General features: G+C 49.4%; 7 protein-coding genes across 7 annotated transcripts; 3 read left to right on the top strand and 4 right to left on the bottom strand.

Annotated features, from left to right (window-relative positions):
• Window positions 1–675: 675 nt before the first annotated feature.
• On the bottom strand, window positions 676–2485 carry N7471_002642 (MFS transporter; the record flags this gene model as incomplete). Its single annotated transcript, XM_057275362.1, has 2 exons — window positions 676–1601; window positions 1672–2485. The coding sequence occupies 2 exons, from the start codon at window positions 2483–2485 to the stop codon at window positions 676–678; spliced, it is 1740 nt and encodes a 579-aa protein (XP_057140000.1).
• Window positions 2486–3323: 838 nt separating this feature from the next.
• N7471_002641 (fungal specific transcription factor domain-containing protein) lies at window positions 3324–4824 on the bottom strand (the record flags this gene model as incomplete). The annotated part of the gene is made up of 3 exons (XM_057275361.1): window positions 3324–3355; window positions 3406–4692; window positions 4743–4824. 3 exons carry the CDS (start codon window positions 4822–4824, stop codon window positions 3324–3326), a joined length of 1401 nt encoding a protein of 466 aa, XP_057139999.1.
• Window positions 4825–5097: 273 nt separating this feature from the next.
• On the bottom strand, window positions 5098–6958 carry N7471_002640 (H(+)-transporting V1 sector ATPase subunit H). The gene is made up of 3 exons (XM_057275360.1): window positions 6607–6958; window positions 6022–6547; window positions 5098–5961 (listed from the first exon to the last, which is right to left on the bottom strand). Exons 1-3 carry the CDS (start codon window positions 6899–6901, stop codon window positions 5349–5351), a joined length of 1434 nt encoding a protein of 477 aa, XP_057139998.1. The 5' UTR covers window positions 6902–6958; the 3' UTR covers window positions 5098–5348.
• A 489-nt stretch (window positions 6959–7447) lies between these two features.
• Window positions 7448–10177, top strand: N7471_002639 (M protein repeat protein; the record flags this gene model as incomplete). The annotated part of the gene is made up of 3 exons (XM_057275359.1): window positions 7448–7637; window positions 7692–9175; window positions 9233–10177. The coding sequence occupies 3 exons, from the start codon at window positions 7448–7450 to the stop codon at window positions 10175–10177; spliced, it is 2619 nt and encodes an 872-aa protein (XP_057139997.1).
• Window positions 10178–10741: 564 nt separating this feature from the next.
• On the bottom strand, window positions 10742–11833 carry N7471_002638 (uncharacterized protein; the record flags this gene model as incomplete). Its single annotated transcript, XM_057275358.1, has 2 exons — window positions 10742–11683; window positions 11780–11833. 2 exons carry the CDS (start codon window positions 11831–11833, stop codon window positions 10742–10744), a joined length of 996 nt encoding a protein of 331 aa, XP_057139996.1.
• A 710-nt stretch (window positions 11834–12543) lies between these two features.
• Window positions 12544–13696, top strand: N7471_002637 (uncharacterized protein; the record flags this gene model as incomplete). The annotated part of the gene is made up of 5 exons (XM_057275357.1): window positions 12544–12645; window positions 12755–13042; window positions 13157–13231; window positions 13289–13390; window positions 13503–13696. Coding segments are annotated over exons 1-5 (696 nt in total), but the record flags the coding sequence as incomplete, so codon positions are not given.
• A 521-nt stretch (window positions 13697–14217) lies between these two features.
• N7471_002636 (uncharacterized protein) lies at window positions 14218–14447 on the top strand (the record flags this gene model as incomplete). The annotated part of the gene is given in 2 exon segments (XM_057275356.1): window positions 14218–14319; window positions 14334–14447. The coding sequence occupies 2 exon segments, from the start codon at window positions 14218–14220 to the stop codon at window positions 14445–14447; spliced, it is 216 nt and encodes a 71-aa protein (XP_057139994.1).
• Between the last annotated feature and the right edge of the window lie 2945 nt (window positions 14448–17392).

The raw sequence follows: 17392 nt of genomic DNA, 5'->3' as shown, positions 1-17392 counted from the left end.
GGCACGCCCTTGATTCCAATCCGTAGAGCAACACGGTTAAACTTCAGCAATCTACCAGTCACGGTCCTGACTAGCTTCGCCAACTTAAGCCGTCGACTTATGTCCAAGGTTGCCACCCAATAAGTAACTTGACCAGAGTGTTGGGAATCCTATCCCATATTTCAAACATAGTCTCGTTTATTCTCCGATGTAAATTACCACTCAATATAGGTAAGCCTCCCACGTGCAAGCTAGGTGAAGTGCTAGTAGCACTAATGTTTCAAGTGCCGTCTAGAAGGATCAGCGCTCAACTGGCATTGCAAGCCATTGGGCACACAAATAGAAACCCGCAACGATGAACACGATACGTAGTTCCTGAGCTTGGGAATCTTCTAATCCAGATCCAGCTCTCGTCTTTTCACATGGGGCCTAGAAGAGACCTAAAAAATGTGGCTACTTGCGTCCCCATCTCTTCAAGCCACATCTCAAAAAAACCACAATTATTCAAGGGACAAAGAGCTCTCAGAGTATTATATATTAACATTCATATTATTCATAATCTGTACGTTCGTCCGCTAAATATAGCTCCCCTCTTTATCTATTCGTCTTGTCCAACATATTCCCCATTTCGCCATAAACAAATATCCTGCAACAACTTATCATCAAAAATCGTGAAAAGGCAACCAAAGGATATACTCATTCCACCCCCTCCGAGACAGCAAATTTGCTCATAGCACGAAGCCTGCTACCATAGAAGTAAAGCAACCAAATACCAATAATACCGATAACACTCAGTCCACCAAGAAGACTGACACCTCGAGCAACACCCAAGTTCCCAAACAGCGGATGCGCAAACAGCACACTGCCACACGCAAGCGCACTGCGGAAGAAATCATTCGCAGCGAACAAGCTAGCCGCGTACTTGGGATAGGTGAGAGGAATATAGATGAAAATGCACTGCATGACGATGAAGACCGTGGCACCATAGATCGTAATACCAATGGTAGGCGCAATCCAATGAATGGACGCACGAGCCGTCCAGGCAAAGAGGAAAAGTCCAATCAAGGGACCGAAGGAGGCAGGTAGTGCAGGGATAAGAAGAGCCTCATTCACGGGGAAGCCGAAGCGACGGATGCGACGGTTCAACCAGAAATGGATGTAGCTAGCGTAGACGGCAATACCGATAATGCATGAAACCATGATACACAGGAAAACGAGACCAATCTGCCCGAGGTTCATGTTGTAGTCGGTTGGATAGACTAGCGGGAAGACCTCGAAGAAGGAGTAGTAGATGCCGTAGATGATGGCTGTGTAGATCTGGACGAAGAGGACGGCGGGATCCTTGATGGTGATTTCCATGGGCTTGATCAGAGCATCGATGGCAACGGCTGAGACACGCATGTTGCGCTGATCGATCTCGGACTGCGACATGAGGCGGTTGGTATTGTGGATTTTGCGTAGACGGTCAGCGCGTCGGAGTAGGATTGTTGCGCTGCTGGTTTCTGGGAGGAACATGAACATCAGGATGAAGACTGGGGCGGAGGCCCAGATTGATTCGAAGAGGGACCAGCGCCAGCCTTTGACGGGGACGGCGAAGCCGCTGAGGAGAGGGCCGAGAGCGGCTGTATAGACTCGTTAGTAGATGGACAGATAACAGGTATGGGGTATAGATGCAACGGGAAGGAAACTTACGTCCACAATAGGCAGCAGAAACCCAAGCCATCATAGCATAAGGTAGTGACATTAGGCTATACATGTCTCCGATGGAAGCACCTCCAGATGCAAGACAGGGCGAGCCAAAGAAGCCTTGCAGAAAGCGCAGCACCATCAGGCCAGCGAAGTTGCCCACAAATGCCGTTGGGATGGAGATTATCACGAAGAGGAACATCGTCACGATGTAGACTGGATTGCGTCCAATCACGGGAATTTCACTCAGTGGAGAGAAGACCAATGGCCCGATACCATACCCCAGAACATAAAGTGACAAGCCCAAAGTAGCAACCAAGGTGCTCACACCAAACTCCTTCATGACACCCTGTGTTGAGGAGGTGTAGATCGCAGAAGTGGTATACACGACAAAAGTATATAGACAGATCAAAATAGTCATGAGAGCGCGCTTGCGATTGGACCAGTTGTGTGGGTTCTCCGGATCATCGGTATAGTACCAATCGACGAGAATGGAACCGTCTTTTGTTTTCTTGGGGACAATGGGGATGGATTTGACTTTCTCGATTTCATGTTGTTCGTCGGCCTCGAGGCGAGCTTCGGTGGATTCCATGGATGCTTGCGTAGAGGTCCGGCTTAGGGGCTCACTGTGTTCATCGCTTCGGTTGAAGTCTTGTTCGATGACCTTCTTTTCGTTGCTTTCATCCGTAGAGTTCAACAATTGAAGCCATGTGTCGGGAAGCTTGAAGTCAGGCTTTTCTTCCGGGTATTGGAAGTATTTATTGTTTGTCAAGAGACGAACAAGCTGCCCAAATGGGGCATCTCGAATGACAGATTTCATTGGATAAGGACGAGAAAGAAACTCTTTGGTGTTATAGTTATAACTGAATTGGATGAGATACTATTAGATTAAACTAGTAAGAGGTAGAATAGACAGACTATATATTTCCCAAGCCAAGCAATACTATTAACCTTTCGAAACGGTTGACTAAAGTCCGAGTATTAGGAATCAACATGCCTGATTTCAAAGGATCCAAATGCATCTATTGATCGATAATCAGATATTATACGATCCATGGGTTGCGGGTTAGAGTCTGCACCAATCAAAAAGGCCCATAGACGCCATATTAGGGTTTTGTATATGAGTTCACCCGACCCCGACCCGTATAACATTACGTTATGCTATAAATTAGACCTCTCGGGATTAAGAAGCTTTGAAATTAAATGATACAATCGGTTTATCATTTTTTTTTTGACTCATCGCGTCATTTACAATGTGATTATGTCCGGAGCTTAGCCGCTTAGCTCCGTCTTTATATATCTCCTGCTTAGCTCCGACTTTGACGTCCTTGGCATTTTTCACTACAATATCTCTGTGACTCAATGTATTAGAGCTAATACTTGTGAGTTACACATTTGAATATATCTGAACCCAAAGAAAAGTGTTGGCTTCAAAAGGAAAAAGACATCTTATGTACAATTGCTAAAAAGAATATTTATTACTAGCCACTCCAAACGCCAGGGCTTAAATAGGGACATATGCATGCCAAAACCCCTGCCAACACCGATTTGTTGACACGGAAAGTTAGTGTAACAACAGAAGATAATATATACAACCCAAACTCAAAAACATGAATCATTGCACATGACGCATAACAGGCTCTCGCCGGCTAGTCTTCCTAGTAAGGGATGAAATCGAACTGCATTCGTTCTAGGAGATGTTAGCATAAACAATGAAACAATGAAGAAAAAAATTCATACCCAGGAAATGGCTCCAGTCTTCTTCCTCACTGAGTTGGTTAGACCAATACTGCTCGAGGAATCTCAATGACTGGAGAACGTTCGGAACGCGAATAGTGTCATGCAAGGACGACAGCAGTTGCCTGACTGTATCTCGATCTTGACCGCGCGCCTCGCAGCCCGCAATAAAGATTGGTGTCGTTAGCATCACCCAAGGCGAGAGACCGGACGATGGCCCAATCTGCGCGGTGCACTCCAAGATACGCTGGACCGACTGCTGCACTTCTGGCGACGTAGTTGGTGTTTTCCGAAGTCGTCGGTGGATCTGAATAAGCGCACTGTGTTGGAATGCCTCATTGCATAGCAGGAGCTGCTGCGCGCTCTCCGCAGATAAGCCTACTGCGGCTGTAGGGTAAAACAAGGGCTGCGAGCTTGAGTCGCGGTTCATGAGCTGTCGAATTGCGAACTCCAAGGACGCAGCATCATCCTCGACACTGCCGTCAATCTCTCCTGCGACAAAGCCCTGAGTAGCTTTCTCGACTTCATGACTTCGCCAGGCGGCAGCACCGATCTGTCTAAAGACAGCCGCAAGGTCTACACTGAACCCCCAATAGTCATCTAAATAATCAGGAGACCCGCCCAACCCCATCAGATCAGAGGAGGCGAAGTCCGAAACATCTCCAATGGGTGGACCATTGCCCGTCAGTGCCGTAAGCGACACGATCGACCAGTACCAACGATCCAAATACCGCCGGAAACCGCTTGTAGACCGCAGGGAATCCTCACCAGCGGCGTCCGATGCCCTCATCAATGCTCTCGCCCCGTCAATATGTGCTCTCCACGAGTTCGGGTTGATCGCCCCAGAATGGATCTCAGCTAGACAGAGCGTTCGAGCGGTCGCTACCAGCGCCTCGGGGTCCTTGGATGAGGGATTCTGCAGCTCTGTTCGGAAATGTTCAAGACTGAGAGCCATTAGCTGGGCAATATCCGGTGCTGATTTTACACTCTCCGATTGGTTGTGTAGGGCTTGGATATGGATCGCCGATAGGGCGGTGGTAGCGTAAAGTAAGGAGGGAGTCTGAAGAGCCATTGGGATCAGCATACGACATATGTCCTGCTGCATCCCCGAATGACACGCAGTGATTTGAGAGGCATCGTTGATAAAATGGTGCAAAAGGGCCTTTTGACTGGACGACAAGGACGAGAATGGATCGACGGGTTGCGACAGAGTGAGATCTGATCCGGTTCTGGCGCTGGGTGACTGCACCGCCGTCTTGGTGGTGTAGATGAACTCTCCTGGGGAATATTCTGGAACCGTCAGAACTAGGTACAAAATCCCTCTGGTATAAAGTACATACCGAGTCTCTGCATGCCTCCTGTCCCGACACAAGCACCAAACCGGGATCGCGAGAACGCCCGTCCACCCCACTGCAACTGCATTGCATATTGGCATTGCTCGCCTGCAGTCTGGCAGCGCCCGCAGTTCGGTCTCTGCTCGTCACATTTTTGTCGGCGTGCCTTACATCTCTTGCAGCCTGTGAAGGATCTCGACATGGGTGCTGTTGGTGGGATGATGTTCTGGGCGAAGAATTCCTGCGGGGAATGGAAAGCTCCCCGGACATAACCCGCCCGCGTGGCAAATATAATTTCTGGGGAACAGCAATAGGGCTTGAAGTTATTATATTGGATTCTATAGAGAGAAATCGAGGGGTCGTGTTCTTGTCTTGCACCGTTGCACATCCTGGGGTTCTTTAGCGGTCGATCGCAAGATCCACCGCCATTTGGAGAGTATTGGAGTATCAGAATCTAGGGGCCTTGAAGTTCATAGATGAGTATGATTCTAAGATCCCAAAAAAAAGGAAGCGAGTATGCGCTATGGCAAGAAAATACACAGTACATGCCAACCAGAGTATATGTTCATCCTGGAAAGCCATCAACATATCAGAAAAGTCCTCTTTGAGGGATCAGCCCTCAAAGGTATATCGAAGCCATTCGCCGACAGCGTGCAAGCTCTCCCACCGTACTGATTCATCTTGATCAACCATCAGTTCCATCACCCGCGTCTTTAAGCCTAGTCGCTCCAACTGCCCACGGCGTTCGGGAACCTCCTTCACTAAGTGCCCTACGTCGCTGCAAGCAATCGCCAGCACCTGCTTGTCATTATCCCAACTCTTAGACAGAATCTCGGCCAGTTTCTTGGGCAAAGCGCCGTTCGACTCCTCAACAATTCGTCGAGCGTTATCTTTCCAGAAGGTCGGGTTCTTGTGAGGGGGCGACCAGCGCAGGTGGCCCGTCTGAACTTCGGCGGCATATTGGTCAAAGGTGGTCTGTGTCTTGGTGTACTCATCCAACATGGAAGAGAGCGCGTTGAGATCCTCGAGCAGGTCGGGGTCGGTCAGGTGACGACCAGCCAAGTTGGTGAGGAGGGCGGGGAGTCGAAGGAACACGGCGATGGGTAGCAGCGTCGTCCGGTTGCTGGAGCAAAGATTGTACAGAGTTGCAACAAGCAAGCGAGTGGTCTTTTCTTTCGGCGAGAGACGCAGAAGGTGGATGTAGAGTTGGATAATTTCATAGTTCCTAAGTGGGGTTAGTCGGCGCTCAGAGTGTCAACCGATATCTTGTCGTCACTTCACTTACTCTTGAAGTTCCTCGCCAACGAGAGCGCCCTCAAACGCAAGCTGCCACAGAACAAGGAGCACCCGATATAGAAGCTGGAGGCCAACGCCACCGGCGAGACCAGGCTCGACGCTGCGAGTGCTGCTTCCCAGTGTGCTCGCGTTGCTGACGTTGTCTTTAGCCCCGGCCGCAGCTCGAAGAGTGTCGATCAAGGGGGCCAGGGTCTCTTGACGTTGCGCCCAAAAGATCTCTCTCGATCGGCTAGTTCTCAGCAGCTCTGAGAATCCTTGCACACCAATGTCCTGGAGCCCGCTGTCCTGATTCTTGGTTAAGGTAGAGAGATAGGTGTAGAGCTGTGGGAGAGCTTCGTTGTCGCGCGGTGCAGGTTTGGATGAAGCAACGAGACTGTGCGACACGAGCGCCGTGAGGAAGGTAGACGTGAGCAGAGGAATGGGGTCTTCGGCGTTTGTCGAGTGCTGTAGGAACGGTAGGAAGGGCTTGTACGGTTCCGGGTGAGAAACAAGCGAGTTGGCCAAAGAAGGCACATCTATTGAAGATCAGATCAGCATGATTCCTCAGAGCTTCAGCTCCACGAGTGGAATATACCTTGAATCAAGTCCGAGGCTAGCACCAGTATATATTGCACAATATCGGTCCTTCGAGAGGCGGAGTCCAAGACACTCTTTCCCTGTGCGCCGCCGGCCAACAGATCTCTGTATCCAGCAAGGTCTCCTTCTATCGTCTGGCGGCGTTGATCCTTGCGCACCTTATCCACTGCCTTGATCTTCTTCAAGTGGTCATCGGTGATGTTGCCCGCTCGGACGGCACCCTCCCACGGAATTGGTCGAGCTCGAATGTTATTCTGGAGGGAGCTGAGGTAGGTGGGTGGCTCCAGTGACATCTTGGGTGTAATCTGGGGGGATTCGGAGCCAGAAAAAGGAGCGTCGCTGGCTGTGAATGATACAAACTGGAGGTGTGTCCAGAGAGACGGGGGAGCTTGGGGATGACGGAAGCCTGTGCCAAGACCGACGGTATCTCAACGCATAGCCTCAACTTTTGTTTTCTGTTCTCTATTTTGATTCTCGCTTCCTAATTCTCTATTGTCTTTCTTGTTTCTATAAGTCTTCTCTTGCCGATCATTTACAACGCGTTCACTGTCTTATCGGTCCAGCGCCTTCATCATTGTTCGGGTTTCCGCCTAGTACTCTGCATTCGGCTTAAATCCTGTCAGTCTTTCTCATTTCGCCCTCACGGCAAGTCCTTGCCATTGTCGTCTAGGCTTCGGCACATCTAGCAAGATTATCGTCGAATTGACTCTGAAACGTCCCCCACGATAATCGCAAGTCGACGTCCGAGCGCAGCCCCCACCGAATCCATGCGAATGCGACACGAGGCATTTGCCGCTTAGTAGCCTGTTCGCAATTTCCAATACATTAATTCCGCCACGATGGCGCAGAACTCGCAGACACAAAAGCAGAAATGGGGAGTGGGTTCTTTTTTCCAGCAGGCAGTAGCCGGCGTCGAGTCTCGGCTGGACCACATCTTGATGGATGAGGAAGGAAACCAGACCGGCTCTACTGCAAAGCCCACCGAAACTCAGGGCGGAGAGGCACCACCGGCAAAGGCTCCTGTTGCTTGTATGAAATCCACAACACGTCTGCGACTCGGTAGAACTGGCTAACATCTTTCAGCGGTATCCCGCAGTTCATCGACCGCGCGAAGAAACGACCGGCTTCAGGAACGTCTAGCCCGAGCTATGGTGAAGCAGAATGCCTCGAATCTCTCTTCGCAGTCTCCTCAGAGCCGAGTCTCATCACCGCCTGCTAGTCCAGTACCTAGCAATGGAGCTCGGTCGAGTATGGACATTGAACCCAGCGTTGCATCGGTGAATAGTGCGGTGGAAGACCCCAAGATCTCGCAGCCGAATGACGACAACAGTGCAGCTAAAATAGCCTCACCGAGGATAAGCTACGACTCCGGGGTATCACCGCGTGTTTCAACAGACATCAGCGTCGCAGACTCCGCGGCGGCCAGGACCTCTGTGGATGTAGCTCAGCCATCAATCGACTCGGCCAAAGCTAGTCAAGAGATATCGGATTCGTTACGCAACTCGGTACTGAGTGATATTGCTTTGGGCGATAGTCCGCGGGTTAGCGTTGAATCGCCATCCGAGGTACCAGAGGGTGAAAACCCGGATATCGCTCGCTTGCAGGCTGAGCATAAAACCGCCGAGTCTCAATGGCAAGAAGAAATGCATGGTTATATTGAACGTATTGATGCATTGCAGTCGAAGTTGAAATACCTCGCTAAAGATGCTGCGGAATCGGCTAAAAATGCTGCGGCAAGTGCTACCCCAGGGAGTACGCAAAAGCAGCTCTTAGAGAAAGATGAGAAGATTGCATTGCTTCTTGAAGAAGGGCAGAAGCTGTCCAAGTCGGAGATGGACCACCGCACGGTGATCAAGAAATTGCGTCAGCAACTTACCGAAAACACCAAATCTCAGACTGAAATGAAGAGAAAGACGGACAAGCTTGAGCGAGACTTAGTCAACTCCGAAGCAAGAGCCAAGCGGGCAGAGGCCGCAGAGAAGAGGGCAACCGAGTCTTTGTCATCCCAAACAAAGTCGATTAAAGACTTGGAAGCTGTTACCAATGAACGCAATGCGCTCAGCCAAACTGTGCAAGAGATAAAATTGCAATTGAGTCGGGCGGTTTCCCGCGCTGAAACCGCCGAGACAAAGGCGAACTCAGACGCTCTAGAGTTGGAGAGGCAACGGGCGGCGGAGCTAGACGAGGAGCTATGCAACCTGAAGATCGAACGCGACATCAGTGAAGAAAAGTCCAAGAGGGAGATTACCGAGTTGAAGGAGAAGACGGAGCAAGAGAAAGAAAGGGCTCGAATTCTCGAGGCCGAATTGAAAGGCGAACAATCTGTCTTGGAAAGCAAGATGGAAAGCCTTCGCTCCCGCGCAGAGGAAGCTTCATCGGGGGCAACTGGAGAGACCCAAGCCAAACTTTTGCGTCAGATCGAGACCCTGCAAACTCAATATGCCGCCGCTAGTGAAAACTGGCATACACTAGAGGGCTCTTTGCTCTCACGCCTGGCTAGTGTGGAGAAAGAACGCGATGATGCTGGTCGACGTGAGATCGACCTCCGGAAGAAGATTCGAGAGATGGTAAGATTTCAAATTCCATGCCTTAGTGTACCGCCGGATTAACCAACAGCAATGTAGAACCACAAGTTAAAGAAGCTCGAAGAGGAACTAGACAACGCCAAAGAAGCCGAGCACGATTTGGACAGCAGGCTCGAGGAACGCATGGAAGAGCTGCAGAAGCTGCAACAGAAACTTGAGAAAGCGGCAGAGGACCTCGCCTCAATGCAGAAGAACATGGCTGAGCAGAAGAAAACATGCGACACAACATGGGCGCAGAAGCTCGAGGAGGAGCGGGCCAAATGGAGAGAGCAGGTGAACCCCCCGTCGCAACTGCGCGGAGTATCACCCGTTGCTTCTCTACGGCGATCGAGCACCCTCGACGCCATGACCCCAGGGCTCTCGGACTTCCGCCCTCCTAGCCGGCGCTCATCTACTATGGCTTTCACCTCGCCGGAAATTGGCACGCCGCCCCGGCAAAACTCTTACCCTGCCTCAATCACCCAAGCTACGCTTTCTCCCCCACACATCAACACCAATACATCACTCATGGCAGCGCCCTCCATCACATTTGAGCCGGAAGAGTATTTCGAAGATTCTGGTACTCCTGCCACTCCTTCAGCGTACGGCGGCACTCAAGCACCTCCATCGCGCGGTATCAACGACATAATTTCCGAGTCAACTGTCGGCGCCGGCCCTTCCGTGCAGCTGGTCGAGCGCATGAGTGCCACAGTCCGCCGCCTAGAGAGCGAGCGCGCCGGCTCCAAGGACGAGCTGGCCCGCGTGACGACCCAGCGCGACGAAGCCCGACAACAAGTTGTGGACCTTATGCGTGAGCTCGAAGAGAAGCAGCTCTCGGATTCCCGCGTGCAGGAACTCGAAGCTGAACTCGAAGACCTTGATCAGCGCTACCAGACTACTCTTGAGATGCTGGGCGAGAAGAGCGAGCAGGTTGACGAGCTCAATGCCGATATCGCTGATCTCAAGAAGATCTACCGCGAGCTGGTTGACAGTACTATGAAATGAGGGCGAACTGGTTAGATGTTTACCTACCATTTAGTGGGCCGCCAACTGAACGCATCTTGGCTGGGATCTTTCGTGCTTAGACTTACATCACTCGGGTTTGTAAATAGAATATATCCTGTATTGTACAAATTAATTGGTGTCATACAACGAATTGGCTCCTGCATCACAGCGTGCCTTCCCTTTTAGGCGGAGCAGTCATACCTCCAGGGCTGCAATTGTTCCGGGGCCGAGGTCACTTCGACCTCGTAAAATGAGACTTTTCCTCCAACCTTTATGCACATTCAGATTCTAGCCCTGACAACCTTTCGTTAACAATACAAGAATAGCGGGCCGCTTATGCGGCAGCAGGCTTCCAGTATGTGGTTACATGACAAGTTTTCACCTCTTCTATACTGACCATAGCATTTAGACTTACAGACGAGATCGGAGCCCGCGGGAATTTCCAAGAAACACTCGTATGATCCAAAACGTGGCTTCATGATCATTTCGGATATCAGCAATACTGTGAGCGCCTTGCTGCATGGTGTTACACTATCTTAAAGTAGCTATATGGACATGAACATATCAAGAAGATGAGGAATGCACCGAGTTCCCAGTGCCCGGCCTAAACTGCACTAGCTGCTGAGAACTTTCAGCCTGCTTCCGATCCCAACTCGCAAGAAGAACATTAAGTAGCTCATTGGCGACACCCAGCAACAAAAAAATCGCAATAACCTGTCCGAACGTCCACCCTTTCTCTGCAGGGTCGAGGTCGTTGCGATTAATAGTCTGTTCCAGCGAGACAATCAAGTATATGCAGAACGAACAGTACGCGACCTTGTTCAGCGTAAAGTTGAGCAGCGCCTTGCCATGCAGCCTCTCGGGTACCTCAGGACGATCTTGGTAAACAGGACGATTAACCTCCACAAACCAATTCATCCAACTTCTCTTCTGACCCTCAATCCTGTTTCCAGCGTCGGGATGCCGTCTCCGATACACAACGTACCCACACAGGCACGGTAACATACACGTGAAAGTAAGAGCATAACCAGCCACAACTGCACCCAGCGTCGCGAGAATGATATACCGGAATACAGGAGAAGTGGCTTTGATGCTGACACCAAATACCACATACACCGTATCCTTATTGCACTGGGGCTGGCTACCAAATTGCGGTGCCTTCACCCAGACATAGACGTTTAAAGCGAGGAACGCCGCCAAAGCCAGGACCTGGATTGCGGAGAAGAAATACAGTCGCCATGGGCCGAGTCCTGCATACCGGCCTTTGCTCACCATGTTCATGCCGAGTATGGCAAGAAGGTGCACGACACATATCGCATGGAAGAGTGTTAGGTCGCCCCGAACTGTCTGGTAGATTGCTGTGCAGAGGAGGGCTAGGCCTTGCAGGCCGAGGGCGGAGGAGACGCCTCGCGAGAACTCTTCTTGGTCTTCGCCTGGGGCAAATACGCGGAGTAGATAGCTAACGATCGACCCGCCTAGGCAGAGGGCGTAGATCGATACACGGATCTGTGAATAATGGTTTAGCTGGGGGTTTCTTTTTTTTCAAGGTAGGGAGCTAAATGGCGATAGGATGAGAATTATGGCATATGAGACGAGACTTACTCCGAGTCCAGATACATCGGGGTTAGCCTCGATGACACAGGCTGTTGAGTTCATGCTTTGTTGCACAATGATTCTTGCAGCGACTTTCCAAGCGATATGCTACAGCGACCTGGGTGGAGGGGTGAGACGCTCTATATCTTAGTCTCGGTTCAAATATCCATTATCACTTTTACATTCCTCGATGAGTCTCTGTCGGTTCGCATGACGGAAGGGCGAAGGAAACGAAGGAGGAAAAGTAAAAAGCATATGCCCGGGCACGAACGTGGCTAAGCAGTAGCATTGCGCCACGAAACCCTGCGACCGCCAGTCAAAAACATCATTCTTCCAGGTTAGATGAAGACCAAAAGCCGGCGGCTGAGTCTGCCAAGATGATGTTAATCGCACTGGGATTGGGTCGCCTCAGGATGCCCCATGTGGCGCCCGAGCAAATGCTTACTGCAGGAACCGCTAAGGCCGAATTAGGGCTCCATAGGGAACGCCAGTGACTTAGTCTCGGTAAATGAGCCCCTTTGATTGGTCAATCGGGAACTGTATAGTCAAACTACTGCAGCCCTTCGTTTAATGCTTCGTGATTAATCTACCTGTGCCAGTAATCAAGACCTTGGGCTTTTTCAGCCTCTCCCAGCGTCATCCATGTGACTCCACGAGGCTTTTGGCAGCTAGAAATGGGGAGCTTGCCTTATCTATCAAGTCTTGGCTAAAAAATTGGATTTTCTTATAAGACATCCACTCTCATTCTCAGTGCCAGGCATATATTTCAACCTTGTGAATCGTTTCTACTTATATTACAGTGCATGAATCGAACTGGTTGTTGCTAACAATTATCACCATGGATATGGACGATGTAAATCGTCCTGCTATTAACAGTGAGTCTCAATTTCTCCTATCCATGAACCAAAATCAAATCAGAATGACTTCCTTCCTGCGACTTGATCATGCTTCAACCCAATACTAACAATGCCCTTTACTCTCTAGTATGGACGTTCTTCGCCCTGGCTGCGTTGGACATCGCAGTAAACGCCGCCGCCGGTCCAGCTGCAGTAGCGACCGCCGCGCATGTCAATGGGAGTCCACTGACAGGAAGAGCACTGCAACTCGGTGCGCTTGCTGGAGTCACTAAATCCGGGGTGTTGGCATTCGTCGAATTCGCGGGGTACGCGGGTTTGCCAACCCCCGCGTGGATTCTATTAGCTCTGGTAGCAAGTGGCTTTGGAATTTGTGTCCTGGTCACGGCGGAAATTAGCAATTTGGTACTTGGAGAAAGTGAGTGCAAACTTGTTCTCTGGATTATTGTTCAGCTAGAAGCTCCGTGATGTGCGGCCTCAGCTGGTGGTTATAATTATGACCTATCTGGTTATTGTGTCTAACGGTATATAGCACCAAGCGCCTTGCTTATTGCGGCTGTTGTCGCTGCTATTCCCCTCGCAGGAGAAAATATGGGGATATATCAATGTAAGTCCTTTTTCTTCACTTGCAGCTCTCCATTGCTAATATTGTTTTGTGTTTCAGCGGCTGGAGGACTATATGGTAGCAAACCTCAGACACAACTTTGTGTTATGGGATTCGATGCCTTGGGGGGATACGTCTTTGCTCGTATGGCACATAACGGAGGTCAGTTGCCGTCTCTTCTATCTCATGAAAGCTTTGGAGACCACTCTCTTCGCTGCCCCTGTTGCATCTGTTGACGTATGATTTGGCTAACACTTGAAATGTACACATGCAGGCTACGATGTCTGCCCTTACAATGTTGCTGCTGCCGCTGGGGCTGTGTACGGTGCCATCACCGGTTTCTTCCATACTATCCTTGGGTGTCTCGCCGGTTTTACCCATTACGAAAGCACAAACGGAAATTATGAAATACGGAATGTCTTTGGGACTGCGAGAGGGTATAACCCCAATTGGAATAGTAATAATTTTGGGTAATTGATTCTAATATCGGGGCGTGGGTTTAATGGGATAATATCAATGAGTATCATGAAGGGGACTATTTTCTTGTCTGAACACCAATGTTCTTGCGGTCTTTTTATACTTTGTCGGGACTAACCTAGAAATATGCGAAGAATCTTGATTCAACATTTTGCATGGTTTATTCTGACACTCAACTTCCTCTTCAGTAACGCTTTTCTAGATCATGCGCTCACTTCGCCGAGTCGAAGAGGCATATGGGTCACTTTCGTTATGCCGCGCAACACCCACGACAACGCAGGTCAGGCATAATAACATTTAACCAAATACGCAGATTTGCGGATAATTCAATTCAAGATAGAGGTCTCTCGCCGGTTGACCTTTCTACTGCAAATACAGATAAGATCTTAGATTACGCAGAACGGTCCAAAATGCCTTAGCGTCTCCATGTGCCTCATCTTGGATGCTCAAGCGCTCTAGCAACGTCCATTCCGATAAATCCAAAGCGACGGCTATCTTTTAGGCCTTTAACAATGAAGGACATGCATCCTCGGGTGCTTGGCTATCTACGAATTCGGTCATACGGAAGTATCGTCCCTCACGACCGACCTACTCACGCAGAAGCTTCGGAATGGGTATGTCGGACTAGGATTCCGGTTGGTTCAGTGTTCTGACTGCAATTTTTGCTTTTGAGCCCTCGTCGGGATCTTCCAGTATTACATCAGAACCGGCGAACCAGACGCCCCGTTCAGATGCCCGATAGAAAAGGTTTGAGGTAGCTAGGATAATCGCATGGCCTTTGTATGTCGTGGGTCCAACTACATGTGGTACAATCCTTGTCGAATGGTTCTGCTGTGGCTGAGGTTGGAAAATGATAAACCTGCGAAAGATGGGTATGGATTAGGGTCAAAGAGAGGGAGAAAGAAGAATATGAAAGAGAAGAGCCGAGGCTGTGATCCCTGATCCCTGATCCTATGCTCACCGCCATACTTATAAAAGTCGGTTCGGGGACATGATGTGTATGAGCCAGACATTGCACCAGATATGTTCTAGGAGCTCAGCATACCTCTGTTCCATCTTGTCCAGCGATGCACAAAGTACACACAGCAAGGGCCCCTGAAACAGCGTAAGCAGCATCGAAACAGATAGCCGCCCGAGGGATCCAGACACTCTCAACTGCTTCTAATGATAGAACGGCTGTGGCTGGAATTTAAAGAAAGCCAGAAGATCATTGATCACCGGACAGGCGCGCGCTATCTATCAAGTCTTTGAATGTGAGACAAGTTCAAGGGTGAGACATGGTCTAGACTGTGCGAAGAGAGTGGATCAAACGGGGAGGCATAAGCCACTTTTTCTTCATTGACGTGCAGGTGGACTGAGACAGCTGCTTAGTGCTTGAATATTGAATAAGTACTTCGTACGGAGTCGATGGTGTTGAATTAACAAGTAAGGTGCGTGTGTTTGGGATCAAGTAACCCAGAATGTTCCCAGTTCATTCCTAATTTTAAAAATCAAAAGCAATATACGGAGTACGGAGTACTATGTGCTGTATCACACTGTCTCGGAATCATGAGCTTTTCACTTAGTCTACGACAGCTATGGTGGACCCTTATGGAGCCGCATTCTAGAACCATTAACTTCATAAATAGATCAAGCCACCTCGCAAGGATATTTTTGTATCTTACTCGTCGGGATGGTAGCATCTAGTCTAATTTATTACATATGTTGCACTCCGTAAGACCAGTGAAACAATTGTCTCTATGGGGCGTAACACAGAGCGAGTCTCAGAAGTCCCATAAACGCCCTGAATAAAACCGGTGTAGATCGATAAGGGGTTGGAGACACAATAATTGTATAATAATTTAATATTCTCGGACCTTAGTGTTAACTAAGAGTAGTGTGGTGATTAGTGCGGGGCATTTTATTCATACCACGGGAGATTGAGAAGTATATGTTGTACATGGACATCGATGTACAATATAGAGTTCAATCCTTGAGTCATGAGCTGGAGCAAGGAACACATGGTTGTCCAATCAGTTCCAGGCGCGAAAACAATCCATACGAATTGCAGTAAGTGGTGATTCTTTAGGTGGAGTCTTCAGTGGTGAACAACTTAAGATTCAGCTCTGTAATCCCATATCTGTGGACTGGGCTCCGTAGTACAATCACATTGGCCAACTTCCTTATGTGACACGATGCAGGAACAGGTTCTTTGGCCTAAGCGCTTAGCCCGTTGAAGCAACACATGCCGGCCCACGCGCTGGCCCGAGTGTCTGGCGGTACGCTGTGTCGATCGACATCTCACTTTGATTGGATATGGCACAGTGGTTAGCGTGCAGTATTGTGAATTGAGCACGTTCTTCTGGCAGAGAAAAACCTTGGTCTTTTCACAAAATTGAGAAGCTTGGACTAGAGAGGGAACTCCCGAAGGGGAAAAGGGGCAATATCTCCACTGTGGGAGATGGGGGGTTTTTTTTTTTCGAGGGCCCCTTAATCTACTACAGACAATTAATCACACACATATTGAGCTTCCGTTGTTGAAGTTATATACAAAAACCATATGAAATATATAATATAAATCTAGTATAATAATGAATAGCACTTCAGATGTAGTTGGCAGGACCCTACCAAGGTCAAATACCAAAAGGTACATATACATGTAGACATAAAGTACTTTAAAGTGTCTTTTGCGTATTAAAGATAAGGAAAGTTACTGAAAAATACATTCCCGGTAATGTACCTTGAAAGGCTACCCCTGAATCGCCAAGCATTATTAGCCCGGACCAACCTCTCTCCACGACTCAAGGGGTTCTTTGTGCCACTTGACACTATTGAATGTTCTATTTTCATCTTTGGAACCTTGTCACCGTATACTCCATATCCTCCGTACAGAGAGTACGGAGTACAACATATATCGTCCCAATATAAAACATTTTACCGAGTACGGATTATCGAGGAAGAAGACATCAACCATATCGCCACGCTTCATGGTAGGTTCAAGTGATGTCGATCCTACCGGCCAGAGCACCATTGTACAAAGTATCCGTACCAATCGAATCGATGCAAGTCCAGACCCACGCCAGCCCCCCTGCGCTCCACCCACGCTTACTCGTCCCGAAGCCAGCGCTAATGAAATGGAGAACCCACGGGCGGTTTGCGCCAATCGCCCCGGGTTGTCATGTACCAAGACTTTCTCCTTTTCCTCCCATTTCCCTTCTCGTCTGATGTTCTCCTGAGAATAATCCTTACCCTTTTGGTCGTCTCATTGGCGCGTGCCATTCTCTTTTCCGTGCTAATCGGCATGAACGACTGTCGATCCATGGCTATTTTTTGATACGGACCAGGGTGTTTCATGGCGTCTCCTGTTGGGTTTGGCGGCTCTCCCGCCCATTCAGAGAGCTACTCTAGTCCCAATCCTCCAACTACTCCTCCAGTGCGAAGGAAACCTCTCCCGCACAATGGTGATCCAGTGAATTCGGGCCCTGACCACCCCTCCCCTCCCATTTCGTTCGAGGGAGATAAACCCGCTTCAATTCCCACTGCACCTGTGGCTAAACCACTATCCCCTTTGTCGGTGGATGGAGACTCATATATATCGGTACAAAAGAACCCGAATAGGTACGCGACCACCATGGCCCCGGCTTTTCCTCTCCTGGATCTTTCTGCGGACCCTCCTTTTTCTCCCCAGTTACCTACCGATCAAGCATG

The sequence above is a fragment of the Penicillium samsonianum genome (genome assembly GCF_028829775.1).
Source record: "Penicillium samsonianum strain IBT 33392 chromosome Unknown utg000002l_segment0_segment0, whole genome shotgun sequence".
In the NCBI taxonomy this organism is placed as follows: domain Eukaryota; kingdom Fungi; phylum Ascomycota; class Eurotiomycetes; order Eurotiales; family Aspergillaceae; genus Penicillium; species Penicillium samsonianum.
This window is presented reverse-complemented; position numbering and strand designations above follow the sequence as displayed.

Bases quoted from the DNA above. Each gene is read 5' to 3' on its own strand.
- N7471_002640 (XM_057275360.1), bottom strand. From the start codon at position 6,901: ATGTCACTGGAGCCACCCACCTACCTCAGCTCCCTCCAGAATAACATT. The intron at 6,548-6,606 runs GTATATTCCACT...GATCTTCAATAG, and splicing joins AGCCTCGGACTTGATTCAAG to ATGTGCCTTCTTTGGCCAAC. The intron at 5,962-6,021 runs GTAAGTGAAGTG...AACCCCACTTAG, and splicing joins GTTGGCGAGGAACTTCAAGA to GAACTATGAAATTATCCAAC.